Source organism: Dermacentor silvarum, chromosome 1, assembly GCF_013339745.2.
Source record: "Dermacentor silvarum isolate Dsil-2018 chromosome 1, BIME_Dsil_1.4, whole genome shotgun sequence".
NCBI lineage: Eukaryota > Metazoa > Arthropoda > Arachnida > Ixodida > Ixodidae > Dermacentor > Dermacentor silvarum.
The window spans coordinates 267,374,568-267,395,455 of record NC_051154.1 but is presented as its reverse complement, the minus strand read 5'-3'; the positions used below and the strand labels follow the sequence as shown (position 1 = coordinate 267,395,455).

The 20,888-nt window shown below is 44.9% G+C and overlaps 2 protein-coding genes and 1 pseudogene across 2 annotated transcripts; 2 read left to right on the top strand and 1 right to left on the bottom strand.

Annotated features, from left to right (window-relative positions):
- Positions 1-2,949: 2,949 nt before the first annotated feature.
- Positions 2,950-7,110, bottom strand: LOC125942158 (uncharacterized). The gene is made up of 3 exons (XM_049660320.1): positions 6,915-7,110; positions 3,608-3,779; positions 2,950-3,535 (listed from the first exon to the last, which is right to left on the bottom strand). The coding sequence occupies exons 1-3, from the start codon at positions 7,072-7,074 to the stop codon at positions 2,971-2,973; spliced, it is 897 nt and encodes a 298-aa protein (XP_049516277.1). The 5' UTR covers positions 7,075-7,110; the 3' UTR covers positions 2,950-2,970.
- An 8,280-nt stretch (positions 7,111-15,390) lies between these two features.
- On the top strand, positions 15,391-16,258 carry LOC119440167 (uncharacterized; annotated as a pseudogene).
- Positions 16,259-16,371: 113 nt separating this feature from the next.
- LOC125942747 (uncharacterized protein K02A2.6-like) lies at positions 16,372-20,564 on the top strand. Its single transcript, XM_049661014.1, has 2 exons — positions 16,372-17,978; positions 19,068-20,564. Exons 1-2 carry the CDS (start codon positions 16,629-16,631, stop codon positions 20,562-20,564), a joined length of 2,847 nt encoding a protein of 948 aa, XP_049516971.1. The 5' UTR covers positions 16,372-16,628.
- The last annotated feature ends 324 nt before the right edge of the window (positions 20,565-20,888 follow it).

Below are 20,888 nucleotides of genomic sequence, written 5' to 3'. Positions count from 1 at the left end.
TTTTCTTTATGTTGAAAGGCTGCTTCAATGTTGATAGCAAGCTATAATTATTCATTTTGAAAGTGTTAAGGAATCCATGCAATTTTTTACTTGAACAAGATTAAGTTTTCTTTCTCCCTCTCGTTAACAGTGTTGGAATGAAACTGCTCTTTCATAAGCTTCATGATCCAAACATTGTGGATTTTGTCCGCATCCTATAGTGTGCTTGTGTTTCTATCATGTTCTGGTGTTGCAATCGCAGTGATGTATGCATTTTTTAAATATGTTGCACCAAAGTAATTTATCCAACATTGTTTTCAAATCTACAAGATGTGCCCGTGCAGTAATGACCACATTAATTAGCAAAAACATGCAGATTTAGTGCACTTGTTGGAATCTATGCAAAGTGACGTTTTTATCTAGTGGTCAATTAAATTCTGTTAAGGTAACTGCGATACGATTGTGTTATTTCCAACAATCCAACATGTAATCATTTGCAAGGTTTGTTTATGCACCGCATAGGTCACAAACTATATCAAAATGCAAAGGGCAGTTAATCTGGATGCACACTGCGAGAAATCAACACAGTGATGTTTGTTAAGGGAGGGATGGTGAGAGGTGTATGCAGAGTAATGAGTGACATGTGCTTATGTATTTATTTATCTATTCATATATATACCTCACAGGCTGCAAGGTTGTAGTATTAAGTAAAAAAATTTAGTTACAAAAGTAGGAATGGCACAACATTATGCAACACTTAACAAACAATATCAGAAAAAAGAATGAACAAGGCTCTTGCAAACAGAAGTTAAGCAGAATGAAAAGAAAAATGATAACAGGGCACAAAGTTATACAAAGACTAATGATAAAAACCACCTAAAAAACAAGAATTTCACGAGCATAAAAAGGCTTAAATCTGCCCATGTGTCCATGGCACATACCCAGTGGCCCAAGAATGGGCTAGGTTACACATCAGAAATTCTAGGAAAATTTTGAAAATCGTGAGGTCTGTGCACTTCAATAATAACTTTCGAGCTGACTTAATATTTACAGTCCTTGTGTGGTTTACTTTTTGTTTACAAAGAAATGTGCTAACTGAACCCTGGTGTAACTAGACCATCAATAATTCAGGAATCTCGTTTTTACACTTCCTCTTTAGCTCGGTGTGGAGTAACAGGCCAAGGACACTCTCCTTCGGCCAACCTTTCCACTTTTTCTCTCATTAAATTTCTTGTCCCTCTATCTGCCCTATTTTACTAATTCTGACATGTTTCGCAGGTACAGGTCTAACGATTCTGGAGGTTTGGGAGCTTTTATTGCTGAGAAATGTAATCTAAAATGCACACCAAAGAACATATAGCTTCCCTTGGATATGCAGTGAGTGTGCTGTCCCACCACAATACACTTGCTTTGTGCTATTGCTCCACGATGCCCCACTAGAGCTATCAATGTTACATCAAAAAGCCCTTATACTGTTATTCAGGGACTAACATCCCATAAATGCTTTAGATGAAGACAGTCTGCTGACGACTGTCGAATATACTCAACTATCGCTACTTCCATTGACGTTTCCATCCTTCAGCATGACTTGCAACTAATCCAAGTCTGCTCCATTAATGGCTTATGCGACTTTATCTTAACAAAACAATACTAAACTCATTTCACCATCGACGTAACTATATACCTGCTACTTACTTTCTCAGCGACACTGTGCTTGATGCTGATGCATTCATATCTCCCATGATTTAACTTGGCCTCATCATATCATTTGGATTACTAATTCTGCTGCTTGTACTCTTGGTTTGTTATGTGGCAAATAGGAATTGCTCCACTTAAAGCTACTCACTCACAATACCCTTGTCAAACCTACACTTGATTGTGCATGTTTGTTGTACAACCCATAAAACACAAATTTATTCAACACGTTTGAATCGATCCAGAACATACCTGCTAGATTCATCGATTGGGACTACCATAAAACACAAATTTATTCAACACGTTTGAATCGATCCAGAACATACCTGCTAGATTCATCGATTGGGACTATTCTTTCATCACTAACATGTCGGAATTTAAATCCCAGCTCAACAACTGCACCTCACCTCCCGATGTAAGTCACCCACCTTTCTCTTTTCCACAGGTTCCATCATTACCTACCACCAAATAACACGCTTGTCTGGCCTACCCATGATGTCACCAGGACCAGCCAAGCAAATTCAGTCTGTCCACTATAAGCTCAGACAGTTACATTTCAGCGCTCTTTTGACTATATAGCATGTGACTGCAATGATCTGTCCACTTTCATCGCCACTGTAACTGACAACTGTCTCAAATCACTTCTTACCACTTATTTGTTATAAACTAATTAATGTATTCAAACACTGCTTATATGCCCCCCGCTTATGTAATGTCTTATGTTATACCTTTGAGGTGTAATAGATAAAGATACGAAAGCTCCATTTAAAACTACTATTAGTTTTCGTGCTGTATTATTACAGCACTAAAACAATGGAATCGCTCTTACCTTTAATTACTCTGCAGGGGTAGTTCTGCTGGAGCACTACAGCCAGCGACAGTTTAAGAATGCAGTGACAAATACTTTCGAGGGGAACATGTGATTATGCACTTGTGAATCACTTTATGTGGGGCTGAATTCACAAAGCTCTTTGTTCATCTCTGCTTTTGGCAATAGGCTCAAGTTTTCTCTTACGAACACTTCTAGTGCAAGAGTTTTTGTGAATGCCACCCCTCATTCGCCTCCTCTCTGCTGTTCCCATGATCACATTAACCTTACTCAGGCACTCTTGTGTCACAAGCTGTGTGTAGACACTGTGTTTGCACAATGCTGAACAAGGTTGTTAGAATTACAAGTAGACACACTATGCAGAATTGCTGTGAGGTAGAAAGTTGGACAATTTGGAATGGAGGCATACTTAAAGTTAACGTGAAAAATAATGGCAACACAATGAGAATGAGACAGGAAGAGTAGTTTTATTGATCCTCTGGTACATCTATGAAGAAGCCAGTGTTTGGATCTGTTTTCCGTGTAATGAGATCTGGGTACACCCCACAACTATACGATGAAACAACATTCATCCTTTCTAGTCGTAGGTGTTGCTGCATGTGCTTAGGTGTCTCATTCATCGCTTCTTCTAACGAGAGCAGAAAGTATGCTGTAGATGTCATGGGCTTAAATGCTCCTAATGCTCTCTTCACAGATGCAAGCTGGGTGTCAGCCGATTCCAACTCCTTCGTGTCTTTCTTTCTTTTAATGCCTTGCCTTTGTGGCCAGGGGACTTGTGTTCCAGAGGATCCAGGCATCTCGGAGGGGCATTCCGGAGCGTTATAAATATCTTCAAACAAAGGTTGTGTGGAATGCCCTTCCAAGGTCGCCTTCCCTCGGCTGCTTCCTAGCTGGTCGTCGCTTGCTCGCTGGTCATCGCCTGTTGGCTGGCAATCGCCTGCTGGCTGGTGGTCGCCTTCTGGCTGCCAGTCACTTTCCAGTGTCCCAACCTCGGGCATCTCATGTACCTCAATGTACATGTTGCTGTGGCTTCTGCAGAATTTGCAGTTCTTTTATAGAAGTGCTCCTGCTTGAAAGCATGCAGTGTGACTGAATGGTTCTTACTGGTGTGGTTCCATCAAGTCCAACATGAATCGCATGGGCTCCATGTAGGGCCATCGTCGTGATTTGGCTTTGCAGCCAGAGCCACTCCTTGTCTCATCCTTCAGCTCTGTTAGTTTTCTTCGGTATGTGTCCTTGAGGATGCGCCACTGGCTTTGGACCTCGTCAACTGTAACTAGGAAATGTACACAACGGAAAAAGGAGAAAAAAGGACAGTTTTGCATAGCTTATGATTACAATGCAGTGTAATGTGTAACACTTACACTTTTTTACTTTATTTTTACGCTTTACAATTCACCACTAATTGCATCTTGTGAAAATTTTAATGTCAATGCCTAGTAATGACACTACCAAAAACAATGCCTGAAAATGCTTCTTAACATTGATCACTTCTATGGAGAAAGTAACTGGTTTTCAAAGTAGTCATTACATTATGTGGCACTTCATTTGTACTCAGACACATCCTATGTGCTCTAGTTCATTAATGCCTCAGTCATGCTGCCACATGATTGCGTACAAATAAATTTTAATGTCGTAGAAAGGTTGCTATAGATTTTTTGAAGTTATGCTATGTCCAAGATTAAAGCGCCAAAGGTTCTGCAAACAACATTAAAAGAAGTGCCTTGGCCACTTGTTTCGCCTTACTTGATTACGAAACAATAGGCCTGTTACACTAATAAAACTGATATTCTGAATGGACTGGTCTGCTACTTTTGTATGAGAGGGGTGTACCAAATGTATTGAACTATGCCACAGGAAAAATCCCAATGCAAAGAATGATAGCCTATAAGGTTATTGAAAACTAATAGCCTATTAGCTTTTGGATTTACAGTTGGATGCCAGACATGTTTGATACAATTACAGAAAATTATAGTGAAATACACTCACACAATGCCAATTAACCTTAATGACTTACCCATGATTTCACTAGGTGCAATCTCCTGTATATTATATATATATATACAAGAGAAATTTGGATCAAATATGTGCCAGTTGTTGATAACAAATCTTAAAGCTTTATAGCAGTTTTTCGACGAAACAAAAAAATTCAATGCTCCCTCACTGACAAAGATCTCTAATTTGGGAACTGAAATTGTAGTTATGCTATTGCTATAGTCCCTAAGTATTTTGTTGTTTGTTGAATTACACTAATCCAGTGACTTCCATTTGGGACTTATTAACATATTGAGCCTTATCAAGAGCAGGTCGCATTTAGATGATGGTGTTAGAGAGAGATGGCATTATATTCTAATACATATTTCAACAAAAATGTTTGTTGTGGTAACAGGTTACAATCATGCGTAAGGCCTGAAATATTCATCTGTAAAACGCCTAACTCTCAGCAAGCACAGCATCAAACCGTATAGGCACAAGTACCTACTACTCATACCGTTTTTCCCACCTAACATTAGCCAAGCTGTAAAAAAAAAATACATGGTACTAGATACAATCACGAAACCTGTGGTGTTCAACTGTCAGAGGTGTGACTACCTAACAATGTAGGTCATAAGATGGTATGTTGCAGCCCATTTTCTAAATGTTTTTTTTTCGTTGAACAGCTTGGCTATCGTTACTTGGGATGCCCTATAGACTTATATGTACCAAATGCAAGTTCCTATTGGACAGTCGGGAAATTAATTAAACTTGCATCAGATTAATAAATACATGCATCGAATATAAAAAAAATCACATATAATAATTTGTGTCGGAAATTGCCAGCACAGCAGAATAAAAATACGGATGTAGTAGGTTCTCGGCTAATGCTGCCGTACATTGCTTTCTTTGAACCCACAGAAATCACGCCTAAGAATTGCTTTATCACGTCCTTTTACAGCTGGGTGCTCCCATTTATGCTACAAACTTGTCAGCACATTTTATTTCTCTTATGCAAGTTTTTATCACTACTTGTACTGAACCTAAAGTGTTAATCTATTGTATGCCATTTATCAGGATGGTATATATATTGCTCTGCTAGGAGGACCTTCCTGACTGACATAAACCACTGTATAACCTGCCCACTTGGATATGGAACCTTTACGTTCCGCTATACCGGGTGTTTCAGCAAACACTTTCAAAATTTATTTGAGGTTGCCTGTGGCAGATAGCCCAATTCTAGTTAATGAGCTGGTCTACTCGAAGAGGCGCACATTACTTGCACAAAAAATTGAAATGCATAGTCGACTAATAAAAAAATCACTAATTAAATTTTTAACTAATTACCTGATGGCCCATATTGCAATTTAGAAATTGTAGCCGTGGAGTTGGCAAGGCGGATCCACTTGGAACGAATTCTCGGGATGACACCTGTTTCGAGATGACAAAGATCTCTAATTTGGGAACTGAAATTGCAGTTATGCTATTGCTATAGTCTAGCAGCTATAGTCATCTATTGCTATAGTATAGCAGTGAGAAGACACCTGATTCCAGAACTTTGCAGAGAAATGCATTGGCGTTCCAGTTAATTTTGTGCTTCAATGCATAAAGCGAGGTTTTGTTGAGAAACTAACTGGAACGCCAGTGCATTTTTCCGCAAAGTTCGGGGATTAATATCTCGAAACTGGTGTCATCCCGAGAATTCGTTCCAAGTGGATCCACCTTGCGAACTCCACGGCTACAATTTGTAAATTGCAATATGGGCCATCAGGTAATTAGTTAAAAACCTAATTAGTGAACTTTGTTGATTAGCCGATTATGCATTTCACTTTCTTGTGCAAATAATGTCCGCCTATTCGAGCAGACCAGCTCATTAACTAGAATTGGGCTATCTGCCACAGGCAACCTTCAATAAATTTTGAAAGTTTTCGCTGAAACACCCTGCATATAGGGCCTAAACAATTAAAGGGAAACTGAGAAACTGAGGGCCTAAACAGTAGCGCATCCAGGATCTCTGCCAGGAGGGGGAGGGGGGGTTGACAGTTTGCCAATACCATCTAAACAGCACTAATTTCGATTTCTTTACGGGAAATTGTCATAAAAATGCGCTTTTTGCGAGTGTGCAGACGATTTCGCGTCTTACATCTTAGTTGCAGCACTCAAATGCGTAAGGAAAGAAAATGGGTTAAACAAAAGGGGGGGTTAAGTCGGCCTCAGGGGGAGGGGGGGGGGTTACGACCCCCGAATCCCCCCCCCCCCCCCCGTCGGTGCGCCACTGGGCCTAAGGGTTGTATTGCAAAAAAAAAAAAAGAGTGCGGTTTTGTAGTGCCACGAGTACGTTAGTCGACTGTTCGTCAAGTTAACCTTGAAGGCGTAATGTGCGCAATGAATTTGTATTCACGTCACAAAGATCAGAGCATTTATAACGTGTACGTACCTCTAGGATCGACGATTTCAAGCGCTGCCTTGATTTCTTCCCATAGCGTAGTCCTATTCGTGGATTTTCTGTACTCGACGAGAGAAACGTCCCACAAAGGTGGGCGCTTTGCCACTTCCTCTATCAACAACTCGTTAAAGGACGCTCGTGACATTGTCATCCGACGGAAGCGTTGAGACGAATGCCTGAAGTAGACGACACTCTGTGACAGACTAGCTGGCGCAGCAAAATGGTCACGTGATGCGGCATAAAAGCAGCAGCAGTTTCGCACGATAGGCACGCAAAAGTATCTACAGAATTAAACCTTGAACATTCCATTTTTGCTCTCAATTTTTATCATTTTTTTATGCTTATAATACTTGTCAGTTTTTATGTCAGTGTTTTTAGGTCGTCGCTTTTTCCATAATGCGCAACTGATCGCTAGCTATATTGTTGCCATGGCGACGAACGTCGCGACGTGCACTTTCAGCTTCGAGAGAGTTTGTTTTGGGGGGGGGGGGGGGGAGGGGGCTGGTTAAAAAGAAAACAAATAAAACAAGAACGTGAAATATAGGGGAGGTGCAGAAGGAGAGATAAGCCACGACGATCCCACGCAGCCGAAAACCTAACCCCCAAGACGTTAAAAAAGAAACGACAAAATACAACGCAGCGCCATTGTGGAGGTCGAACGGTGCGACCGTGACTAATTTAAGTGGGGTGAAGGACGCGGGGGTTCGAGCAGAGACGCACGCAAAGGGCGCCACACAAACTGGAGGTCAAACAGCGAGGTGGGACAATTAAAGGCGACGAACAGTTTTTTTTAATAAAAATAAATAGGATGCTGCTGTTACCGGCGACGGCTACCCTTCTTCATTTGGTTCATAATACAAGAGTAATGTATCAATTCTTGACCTACGCCATTAATTCCTAAGGGAAACGCAAGAATATTTGTAGCAGCACTAAAGTTTCTATCAAAAAGTTCTCGTAGTAAGAAAATCCAGGACACACTACTCGGTTGCTAATTTAACTGATATACACGGGCAGAGAAAAGATGACAGTTCGCTCGACTCGCAACTAACTTTAATTGGGGGGAAGGGGGGGGGGGGGAGAAAGCACGCTTCAATGGAAGCGCGTGATGTGCGCGCTGCTGTCATGTATATACCGGGGGGTTTCTGCGAACACATTGATCAGTTTTTAAAAAATCTCCTGCGACAGACCTTGAGGAGCTGGATTGCTCAATAGAGAGGGGGGGCATTATTTGCACGAGAAAAATTAACTACATTACGGACTAATTAACAAAAAGTCACTAAATAATTTTACCTTATTACCTCACGACACACATCGCAATTTAAAAATTCCAGTCAGGGGGTTCGCAAGGCGGATCCACTTACTTTTTTTAAAAACCACTGTTTCACACATTGAAGCACAAAGGTAACTGGAACGCCCACGTATATCGTTCCACACTTTGGGAAATAATATCTCAAAACTGCAGGTGTCATCCTGGAAATTCATTTCAAGTGGATATAGCTTGCAAGCTCACCGGCTGCAATTCGTAAATTGCAATATCAGCCGTAATTATTCAGGAATTTGATTAGTGAATTTTCGTTTATTAGTTGAATATGTGTTTCGAATTATCGTGCTATAGCAATGTCCGCCTCTTCGAATGATCTAGGTCAAAGACAAGAATTATGCTATTTGTCCCATGCGATCTTTATGAAAGTCTTCGTAGAAACACCAGAGGGATCATTTTGAAGTTTACGGAATTTTTAGAAATCGCCAGTGGCAGGTAGCATAATTCTTATCATTGATCTGGGTTATTCGATGAGGCGGACATTAGTAGTATGAGAAATCGAAACACATATTCAACTAATTAACAAAAATTCACTTATCAAATTCGTAATGAATTACTTTGCGGCTGATAATGCAATTCTCGAATTGTAGCCGGTGAGCTTGCAATACGTATCCACTAGAAATGAATTTCCAGCGTGACACCTGCAGTTTTGAGATATAATTTCCCAAAGTGTGAAACAATATACGTGGGCGTTCCAGTTACCTTTGTGCTTCAATGCATGAAAGAGCGTTTTTTTTTCCTGTTTTTTTTTATAAGTGGAACAGCAATGTATTTTTACGGCAAGTTTGATGGCGCCAATCTCCAAACTGGCGTCGCTCCGGAAATTAATGCCAAGTGGATACCCCTTTCAAGCCCACCAGCTACAATTCGAAAAGATGATAAGTGGATTTTTGTTAGTTATTTGAATATGAGCTTCGAATTCTCGTGCTAGTATAACGGCCGCCTCTTCGAATAATCCAGCTCAGGGGCAAGAATTACGCGATCTGCCACAGACGATTTTTAAAAATTCCATAAAAGGTAAAGGTTATCACCTGGTAGATATATATTTTTTTCGTCTTTTTTTTCTTTTCGTTGTGTGTGTGTGTGTGTGTGTGTGTGTGTGTGTGTGTGTGTGTGTGTGTGTGTGTGTGTGTGTGTGTGTGTGTGTGTGTGTGTGTGTGTGTGTGTGCGTGCGTGCGTGCGTGCGTGCGTGCGTGCGTGCGTGCGTGCGTGCGTGCGTGCGATGGACTAGGTTGCCATGGACAATCAAAAATTAGCATCTGAGCAGTTTTTTACGTTAGCAAACTCTTCCTGCTTCCCAATTGTCCCGCCTCGCCCGTTGACCTCCAGCCTTTTTGGCGCCCTTTGTGTACGTCGCATCCCGGCACCCGCGCGTCCTTCACGGACCCCAAAGGCGTCCTTTACGCCTTCTCCCCCCCCCCCCAACCCCTCCCCTCGCAACGATCAGTCACCTTGCACCGGAATGTTGCCCCATAGATTGTAACAAATGGGCGTGCGAATGATGGAAATTTTGAACGCGGATCGAATACTCGACGTTTAATAATAAATTTGGAGCATTCACTATTTGACGCTGTCGAATATTCGTGGCCAAACGTGGAGGTTAGGTCAGTGTGGAAGTACCGGCCGACATGTTTAGGGGGTTGCGGGTTATCTGCCAGGGCCAGCCTCTGACCTCTGGAACCGACAGTGCGCCGGTGCATCGCACTCCTCAACCTTTTGGTTGTTGCAATTGCACAGCACAGTGCAATAATTTTCCTAGCACTCGTGCTGCCTCTCTGCCTTAGTTGCTAACTCTTTCATTTTTTTTCTTTTTTTTTTCTTCTTGTGGCTCTTCTTTTGCTCCGTTCTCCCCTTCCCTTGCAGAGTAGCATGCGAATACTACCATACGCCGGCAGAACTCTCTGCTTTCAAAGAACAACTCTCTCGCTCTCGCTCTTTGTGTACATCGCAGCCTCGGTTCTATTTTCACCCCCTCCCCTACTTTCCGCGTCGTTGTTCTGTATTCTCGACATCCCTGCCCTGTAACCTAGGTTTATATTTTGCTACCCGCAAAATACACCTTCAGTTGAAAGTCGGCTCTGTCATCGGTGTCTCTCTTCGCGAGCTTGCTGATTGATTCCGAGATGGCAGCCAGCGCTATGAATTTTATAGCACTCCTTCTAGAAGAAGAGCGCGTGTTGCTTGAGAGGAAGAAGTTGCTATTGACGCCTTCGGCAAGCGGCGCAAACAGGCAGGCCGATGTTGATGTCTTCGACGATGTAGACCTGTCCCTGTATGCACATTCCTCGCATGATCTTCCATTCCATCCTGTTGCTGATGAGACTCCTTGAAAAAAAGAATCTCTTGTTGGCGACGTACCACGTCAACACGCTGGTGGACACAGCCCATCTGGGTGAACCGCGGCAGGAGTCTTGAGTTTCACACAGTGGTAAGTTTCTAGCGCGCTAGCCCTCTCTCATTTTGTCAGCGTCAATCATTCATGCATGCATATCCTCTTGTTTGTTTCGTTCAGACGCCCTTGCTGATTTCCGGTGATCCAGAATATTTGAGAAAACTCTACCGGATGACACCAGAAAAATTCGAACAAGTGCACGCCCTCTTGGAAGAGTCCCTCAAAAGGGTACACTTGATCTGAGAGCCAGTCCCATCGCGCGCCAGACTCGCCAGCACTATCAGGTATGCATGTGAACGGACATCAAATCCCGGCCGCAGCGGCCGCATTTCGATGGCGCGAAATGCACAAACGCCCGTTTACCGTGCATTGAAATCCAGAATGGCCAAAATTAATCCGGAGTACCCCACTACAGCATGCATCGTAATCAGTTTGGGCACGTAAAACCCCAGAATGTAATTTTATGTGAGTGGGTCTTATATATTTTTTAAATAGGCATCTAATTATGGCGCTATATACCATGTTTAAAGAATGGCAATATTCGTAGCTGTATTTGCCGTTGCGCTACAGTTGCGCTTCTTTTCGATACTTCAATCTGGAACGTATATTCCAGATTGTCCAGAGAGTCTGTAACTTGCAAATCACTGCTCTGCTGGCTCTGATCTGCCAGGTAGTGGTCCATCTGTGACATTGTACATGATGTTTACTGCGTTGAATACAGCCAAATGTTAATATAACAAATTATCCGATATAAGAAAGGATCGGATATAACGATTTAAGGTTTTTCGCCGCCATCGGCATGTATATAATTATAACAAATATTGCATATAAAGGTGTTTTTGTGTCGGGTGCCACTTCGCCATGACGAGGTTCGACTGCGCCGTCACAGCATGCACTGTTACAACTCAATGTCTCGTGATGTTGCAGTAACTATTGCGAAAATTTCTTTTTAGGTTTTGGCCTCGGGGATGCTTATGCAGGACATTGCCTTGGAGTTCCGGGTGGGCATTTCCACCGTGTCCTCGATTCTGCGCTCCACGTGTAGGCTCTTGTGGAGTACTCCTGCAACGTGTATGCCTCAAAGTATGTATATTGCGCACGCAGTGGGCGCACATGTTTAGGCATAAAACGTGCATTTATACATTATGTGACTGACTCAGTGTTGGCACATTAATTTGAGGTTAAACTGGCTAGCCTACTGTAATGCTAGTTGACAGCTCTGCATATATGAGCCAGAGAAACAGCTTTTAAGTGAGCACAATTTTCTATGATATTTTCTAGTCTTCCTTTTGCTGCAAATGAAGCTCCGGTACATCTAAAACCCAGGAAAGTACTCTCAAGCCTCACAGCGCCTTAATTTAATATATTCGAATTGCTAGTCACTTTCGGCTTCGTTTCTACTGTGTTGTGACGTCGTGACGGAGTATGCGGCCATGCACCTAAGAGCATATGGTGTTACGACCTTTTGACACCGGCCACTCGGTCGTCCGCTATGCTGCTACGCCGGAATGTAAAAATGTCGCAGTGTCCCCAATTCCCACGTGACTACATACTTTGTCAGGACCTCACAACGCAGTATTCTCCTAGGAAACGAAACCGAAAGTGGCTATAGAAAAGATATTAGTAGCACCTCGTTGATACATTTTTCAATGGACCCAGGGAAAATGTAACATTGAGGAGCGCCCCAAATCGCCACATCCACAAGAAACAGCTCTGCGCGTGTGTATAATCAAAGGACATGCACTGTTTTTCGAGACAGCCATCCCTTTCCACTCTTATTAAGCTCCACCGCATACACTGCTGTATTGCGGCGAAGCTGAATTTAGAGAGCCAGCAAAAACTACAATTGCGCAGCGATCGGGAATGACGATTGCGTATCTCCGGGATTTCGTGCTTCCGAATTTGCCTCTGCACCGTTTAATTTACGTTACCACCGCACTCATATGCAACGTAACATGCGTGAGCATAACTCTAATGTTGACGTATATAATGGAACGGCGAAAACGCGATGTAAAAGTCGGGTAAATGCAACAGGAGGAACGTATCAACGGGTTTCCACTAATTATTTCAGGCACTTGCCACAGCTTTTTCTACACTTCCTTAAATCAAACGAAAAAAGAAAAAAAAAGAAAATGGAAAATTTAATTACACAGCACAGTCTTGGTTCACCTGTCTTGTGTGCAAACTGTGCAGTCCCGAAAGCCTGATCAACCTTGCAGCTGACTAAAGGCCAGCAATTAACATGCCACACAGTGTAGACGCCACTAGCGATCCCTTAGTCATCGATGATCTATTGTAGATATGTTAGTCGATCGTAAATGTTTAGCTTTGCAATAAGGAAAGTGCGTTTTATGCACATCGGGGACAAAAGTGCCAAGAACGCGGGAGCGTCGGCCGCATTGCATCGCAGCGCTATCCGCTGCGCTATCATCTGCGCTATCATCTGCGCGCGAGATCCCGGGAAAACGAATACGCGGCCCACGCTGTCCGGCGATACCCAGCGCAGATGATAGCGCGGATGATCCCTGCGGATAGTGCAGCGATGCAATGCGGCCGACGCTCCCGCGTCGTGGCCTCAATAGTACATCAGCACTCAATCTATGGCGTTTCAATACGTTACCCATATGCCTTGGTGTCATCTACTGCTTTCACAACGTATGTTCTGACTTTACTCAGGTACCAACAACTGAAACTTGGCGAAGCGCTGGATTCAATGAATACTGCAACTTCCCCAATTTCGTCGGCGCAGTTGACGGGAAACACGTGCAAATCCAGGCCCCACCACACTCGGGCAGCCTGTATTACAACTACAAGGTATACTATATTCATTATTGAATGTTTAGTATTATTATTATCGCCGAGAGCTAGTGGGGCTATATATCCAGGTGCAACCAAATTAGGAAGGCCCACTAAGCTTCAACAAGGTCACTCCCTCACCAGAACAGGAATTGGCCTCCCTGGTGCAGTATTCGGCCACTGCCTCTCTCTCATGACTCCTACAATCTACCCATGGCCCTCAGTCCGCAGCGGCTGCGGAGCACCTGACCAAGGCGGTGGTCAGACCTGCGACGCGGCAGAGGGTGCTAAGAATCTCTGGGTCCGGACAGGCCGCCACTGGAAACTGAACCTGGCAACATTCAACACTCGCACCCTATCGAGTGAGGCTAGTTTAGCAAGGCTATTTGAAGAATTACCCGGCATTGCCTGGGATATTGTTGGCCTTATAGTGAGGTTAGAAGAACGGGAGAGGCTTATAGAGTACTAACGGCCACGTCCTCTGCTACAGAGGTCTTCCTGATAAGACAGAATTTGGGGTAGGATTTCTAGTCCATAAGGACATAGCGGGCAACATTGATGAATTCTACAGCATTAATGAGAGGGTAGCAGTCATCATAATGAAGCTTAATCGGAGGTGTAGAATGAAGGTAGTACAAGCCTACGCCCCAATCTCCAGTCATGATGATAAAGAAATAGAACAGTTTTATGAAGATGTTGAATTAGCAATGAGGAAGGGTGCAAACTCAGTATACTGTAGTAATGGGCGACTTCAATGCAAAAGTGGGGAAAAAGCAGGCTGGTGAGCAAGCAATTGGCAACTATGGCATCGATTCTAGGAACACTAGAGGAGAGATGTTGGTAGAATTCGCGGAAAGGAATAGGCTCCGAATAATGAATACCTTCTTCAGGAAGCGCAGCAACAGGAAGTGGAACTGGAAAAGCCCTAATGGAGAGACAAGGAATGAAGTAGATTTCATACTCTCTGCCGATCCCAGCATAGTGCAGGATGTAGAAGTGTTAGGTAGGGTAAAGTGCAGTGACCATAGGTTAGTGAGGTCTAGAATTTCTCTCAATTTGAAAAGAGAAAGAGTAAAATTAGTCAAGAAGAAACAGGCCAATCTAGACGCAGTAAGGGTAAAAGCGGACCAATTCAGGCTGGTGCTCGCAAACAAATATGCTGCTTTGGAACAGGAAGATGACAACATAGAGGTAATGAATGAAATCGTAACTATAGGCTTATCTCAGAAGCAGCAATTGAAGTGGGAGGTAAGGCACCAAGGCAACCAGTAGGTAAGCTCCCCCAAGTAACAATGGAGCTAATAAAGAAACGGCAAAGCATGGAAGTGTCAAATTCGAGAGATCAGATAGAATTCGCTAAACTGTAGAAACTGATCAACAAGAAGAAAGCAAGGGATATCCGAAATTATAACGTGGAAAAGATTGACGAAGCAGTAAAATATGGACGCAGCAGGAAATCAGCGAGAAGAAAGCTTGGCATAGGACAAGGCAAGATGTATGCACTGAGAGATAAGCAGGGTAATATCATCAGCAATTTTGATGACATAATGAAAGCAGTGGAAGAATTCTATACTAACCTGTACAGTACCCTAGAGCAGCCAAGCTACTTTCATTCGAAGTAGTGATGAACATGATACAGAGTCTCCTTTTATAACTAGCGATGAAGTTAGAAGGGCCTTGCAAGACATGACCAGAGGAAAAGCTGCTGGAGAAGATGAAATAACAGTCGATTATTATCTGCATGTCATTATTATTATGGTTGTGATTATCTTCATGACCTCCACTCATGATGCAGAACTGTTAAAACGCATCACTATGCCATGTACAAGATACCCTTTATCTTTTGCCTTTGTACCATTGGCTGACATGTGTGATTGTTAATTAATTACTGAAACTGTCGTTCTAGTTTTATTTTGCTTGAGTAATGTTCATTGTATCTTTAGTTTATATTGTTCGTAATGTCCCAACACTACAATAATGACCTCTGGGCACATGTAGCGAAATCATCAAATAATGTGAATAAATAAATAGCTTACAGTGAATGTACGATGAGGCTTTTACATTGTGGTGCATTATCATTACAGAGCACTTACTCTATAGTGCTCATGGCTGTGGCCGACAGCAACTTGAAGTTCGTTACTGTAGATGTGGGTGCGTAAGACAGGCAAAGCGACGGAGGCACACTGGGTGCTTAAAGGTTTGGGAAGTGCCTTCAAAACGGCAGCCTTGGCCTGCCTCCCACGCAGGCTTTGCCCAGCACAAGCACATTGACACCACACGTTTTCGTGGGAGACGAGGTCTTCCAACTTCGCGAAGACTTCCTACGGCCTTATTCGGGAAGGCATCTGAGTGAGGAGAAGCGCATATTTAACTACCGGCTCAGCAGGGCAAGGTAAATGTTGTAGACCGTAGCTTTACACACATAGCGAGAAAATTGCAATGAAAGCTAACGTATTGTTTTTTCTATTTCAGGAGGTGTGTCGAGAACAATTTTGGCATCATGGTGTCAAGATTTCGAATATTTGGTCGTGCCATCAACCTGCTACCCGAAAATGTTGACTACGTGGTGATGGCCTGCTGTGTTCTCCATAATTTCCTGCAGGAGGATCCAGTGTATGGATCCCACAGCCACGAGAATGAAACAACTACTGGCCAGCAGCATGCCGGTGGTGGTGTTGACGGGCAAGTGATACTTCCCTTGCAGCCCCCTGTAGGCCACAACTACAGCAAGTCTGTCGCTTTCATAAGAGACCTGTACTGTGAATATTTTTTTGCCCACAGGGTGCTGTCTCGTGGCAGCGAGTACATGCTGTACTACGAACATGAACACCTTTCAAAATGATCATAAGGCACACTAACAACTGAAAGTTTATTGAACATGCCGAGTAAATGCTGGTTGACAAGGAACAAACCGAAGTTACACAAAAAGGAAAAGCAATAACTGTAACAGACCGGACTATCTGCTGTCTGCATTCGTCCTCGGCGATATCGCCTTGTCCTCCTCTCCCCCCTTCCGTCTGCTTTACCTTCCTCCTGGCTTTCGTTCGCCCTTCCCCGCTGGGAACACGGCTACTTAACCGCGGCAAATAAACGGCCGGGGGTCTTTCGTCTTGGCAAGGCCCAGCCAAATGTTGATCGTCGTTTCGTCTGTCAGTCAAACGTTACATGGTGTCAGAAGTGGGATTTGACGTACTAGATGGACGTCGTAAAGCCCCCGGAACCGCTGCACCTGTCCGGCAACATCAGGAAAAACTGGCTGGTGTTCAAGCAGAAGCTGCAGCTGTTCATCACCGCTACGGAACCGGAGAAGCCCCGCCCATCGGCCGTAAAATCAGCGATTCTCCTGAGCACCGCGGGGGACGAGGCGCTCGATGTCTACAACAACTTCTCGTTTGCCGCAGGTGAGAACCGAGAAGATTATGACACGTTAGTGCGGAAGTTTGAAGAATACTGTGTCGACCAGGGTAATGAAGTCTACGAAAGGCACATTTTTCGACTGCGAACACAGGAAGATTCCGAGCCTTTTGAGCGGTTCCTACGGGACTTAAAAAAGCAGGCAAAGCTGTGCAACTTCGGTTCACTTGAAGAATCTATGATCAGGGATCAAGTGGTTTTTGGCACAAATAATGCAAAACTTCGAGAAAAGTTGCTAAGTGACAAAGACTTAAACTTGCAGAAAGCAGAAGAAATTTGCAAAGCCGCTGAGCTTTCTGCCCTTCAGAGCGCAGCATGGTCAAAGGAAAGCCTGCACGTTGACTTCACAAATCGCACAAACCGCACGAAGTTTGCGAATGCAACTCGTTGTCGAAATTGTAACAAGGTACATGCCCCCGAGCGGTGCCCGGCATATGGGAAAACTTGTTATGCATGCAAGAAACGAAATCACTTCGCCGCATGCTGCAACAATGCTAGCAGGATAAACGAGGTGCGCAAATTGGAAGAAGGCGACGAAAACTTTGACATCTTGGGCATCAGCATTTGCGGCGTCACCGGAGCCATAGGAGCGGATTGGGTGGTTCGCGGCAAAATAGCCGGTCTGGAGATACAATTCAAAGTAGATACCGGGTCTCAGGCAAATTTGCTGCCCCTATCCCTGTTCAACCGAATTGCCAACGCAAGCACTCCGCGTAAGAGCGCGGCCGTCCTCACAGCATACAACGGCAGCCCAATCAAGCACGTTGGCGTGGCAACCGAAGATCTCGAGATAAGCGAAACGCAGCATTCCGTCTCGTTCTTTATCGTGAAAAAGGGGCGCCAAGCTATCCTTGGCTTAAAGGCATGCCAACAGTTTGGTCTGATACCGGTGACTGCGGACGCTGTGAATGTAGGCGATACGCGAACGGAATTCCAGCTTGCCTTTCCTGACCTCTTCAGAGGCACCGGCTGCGTCAAGCGACCCTACAAAATGGTGCTACGAGAGGATGCCGTTCCAGTCGTCCAACCTGCCCGCAGAGTACCCATAGCATTGAAAGGACGCCTGCGACAAGAACTCCAAAGAATGGAAAAGGCCTCAATCATCGTCAAGGTGGATGAACCAACCGATTGGGTAAGCCCCCTGGTTGTTGTGCACAAGAAGGATGGTACGCTTCGCATTTGCATGGACCCGAGAGCAGTGAACAGGAGCATTAAGCGGGAGCACTATCCTATGCCTTCACGAGAGGACATAGAGAGCGAACTGGCAGGAGCAAAATACTTCTCCCGGCTCGACGCCAATGCCGGCTTTCATCAGATTCCTTTAGACGAGGCCACGTCACGAATATGCACTTTTGCGACACCATTTGGGCGGTACCGTTTTTTACGTCTTCCTTTCGGAATTTCATCGGCGAGCGAGGTGTTCCAAAAGACGTTAACAGAGATGTTCGAAGGGCTGCCGGGAGTGCGCGTCTACGTAGACGACGTTTTAATATGGGGCAACTCTAAGGAAGAACACGACGAACGCGTCACTGCTGTGCTGAGACGGGCACAGCAGGAAGGGCTAACATTTAATCCAGCTAAGTGTGTGTTCTGTACCACACAGGTTGCATTCCTTGGCGATGTTATAGGACGAGACGGAATTCGTCCTAGTCCCGATTTAATCGAAAGCGTCCGTGCCATGCCAGCTCCAAAAGATAAACAGGGTGTGCGTAGACTGCTCGGTGTCGTGAACTACTTTCGAAAATACCTGCCAGCATTGAGCGACAAAACAGCACTGCTTCGAAGCCTCGTTAAAGAATCCTCGGTGTTTGAGTGGACAACAGCCCATGAGCACGAATGGGACCAGATCTGCGCAGCGCTTACAAATCCCCCGTTGTTGGCTCTTTTTGATGAAAAAAGGAACACAAAGATAACGGCGGACGCCTCGGGAACGGGTATCGGTGCTGCACTATTGCAAAGACACGGGGATGACTGGCGCCCAGTGACCTACGCGTCAAGGGCGCTGACGCCGAGTGAAGAACGATACGCCCACATAGAAAAGGAAACACTTGCAATCGTTTTCGCTTGTGAAAAATTTCATCAGTTCGTATATGGACGAAAGATTACGGTGGAAACTGATCACCGGCCATTAATTGCGATTGCCCAAAAGAACATTGGAGATATGCCACCCAGACTGCAACGGTTTTTCATCCGTCTGATGAAATTTGATTTTGTATTGCAGTTTGTACCTGGGAAGGACCTGTTACTCGCAGACATGCTGTCCCGGGCCGCACTACCAACTGGCGGAAGTGACCAAGTCGAGGACGTGGACGTGCACACAACGCAAGTAGTCTCCAGCATCATAAGCAAAGCGACTATGGTGCGACTACAAAAGAATACCCTTGAAGATCCGCTTCTCAGCCGCACTATGAAACAAATGGAAGATGGCATGGCAATAGACGGCGTACTGAAGCCGTATGCGGAAGAGCTATCCGTGGTCAATGGAGTGATTCTCAAGGGTTGCAAAGTGGTTGTGCCCAAATCAATGCGTCCGGAAATTCTTGAGCGTATTCACGAAGGCCACTTGGGTATGAACAAGTGTAAGGCTAGAGCTCGTAGATTGGTTTTCTGGCCGGGAATGAGCAGTGACATTGAACAACGAGCGCGAACTTGTAGCGTATGTCGAAAGTACGCCTACAGCCAACCGAGTGAACCCCTCCTGCTACAGCCAACGCCCGACCGACCGTGGCATCGCGTAGGAATAGACCTATTTACATTCGCTGGAGATCACTACGTTGTTGTGTTTGATGCCCATTCTAACTTTCCAGATGTCGAGAAACTGAGAGGTACCACGGCGGTGGAAGTAATCGACAAGATATCTGCTATCTTCTCTCGATACGGCATTCCCAGTCAAGTTTGCACCGACAACGGGCCTCAATTTGCATCGCGAGAGTTCGCGTTGTTCGTACACCGGTATGACTTCGAGCATATCACGTCAAGTCCCGAGTTCCCACGGTCAAATGGCTTAGCCGAAAAGGGTGTGCAGATCGTGAAGCGTATTCTAAAGAAAACCCACGAGTCCCGGGGTGATGTATGGCTCGGTCTGTTGGCGTATCGATCTTCTCCTCTTGACTGCGGTCAATCACCCGGAGAACTACTGCAAGGTCGCCGCCTGCACGCAACACTTCCTGAATACAATGTCGACGGAGGGATCCCCGTATTGAAACAGCGTCAGTCTTCCCGAGGCAGGCCACTACCACCCTTGGAAGCCGGAAACGTGGTCCGGATCAAACACAGAAACTGGTCACGCCGAGCGAAAGTGGTAAAAGAGACTGCACCACGATCGTACGTGGTAAAAACGGAAGACCATGGCCTCCTGAGACGCAACCGACAGCACTTGCTGCAAACGGACGAAAACTTCGACGGTGAGGTTAGCGACGTGGGTAACGGTAACCCGCACCCCGACGCGAGGCACCCTGACGCACCCCGACGCGAGACGGAGTGCAGTGATAGACATCGAGGCAACATCACGCAGGGCAACACATTAGGCAGTCACCAGGCAGAACCAGCTCATCCAGGTGAGGACTCCAACGCCACTTCACCAGAGACTCCAGGAAGCCCCCTGGCTGGACTGCGCAGGTCGGGACGCCAGCGCAGCGAACCGAAGCGCCTTCACTACGGGCCATCCTTCCATCAAGTTAACGAGTGCAAATCAAATCAGTGTTTTGAAAATGTGTGAAGAGAAGATGTAACAGACGGGACTATCTGCTGTCTGCATTCGTCCTCGGCGATATCGCCTTGTCCTCCTCTCCCCCCTTCCGTCTGCTTTACCTTCCTCCTGGCTTTCGTTCGCCCTTCCCCGCTGGGAACACGGCTACTTAACCGCGGCAAATAAACGGCTGGGGGTCTTTCGTCTTGGCAAGGCCCAGCCAAATGTTGATCGTCGTTTCGTCTGTCAGTCAAACGTTACAATAACTAATTGTGTGCGTACAGATCCCAACAGGTAGCGCATCCATCTCTGAAAGCGTAATAGAGGACATGCTGACACAAGATTCTCCCAGCG

What these genes read in the sequence shown, in the direction of transcription:
- LOC125942158 (XM_049660320.1), bottom strand. Translation starts at nt 7,074, where the DNA reads ATGACAATGTCACGAGCGTCCTTTAACGAGTTGTTGATAGAGGAAGTG. An exon ending in TGAAATCGTCGATCCTAGAG is followed by an intron (nt 3,780 to 6,914) that starts GTACGTACACGT and finishes TACATTTCCTAG; the next exon opens with TTACAGTTGACGAGGTCCAA. An exon ending in GACTTGATGGAACCACACCA is followed by an intron (nt 3,536 to 3,607) that starts GTAAGAACCATT and finishes CAAATTCTGCAG; the next exon opens with AAGCCACAGCAACATGTACA.
- LOC125942747 (XM_049661014.1), top strand. Translation starts at nt 16,629, where the DNA reads ATGGACGTCGTAAAGCCCCCGGAACCGCTGCACCTGTCCGGCAACATC. An exon ending in TGGATGAACCAACCGATTGG is followed by an intron (nt 17,979 to 19,067) that starts GTAAGCCCCCTG and finishes TTTGTATTGCAG; the next exon opens with TTTGTACCTGGGAAGGACCT.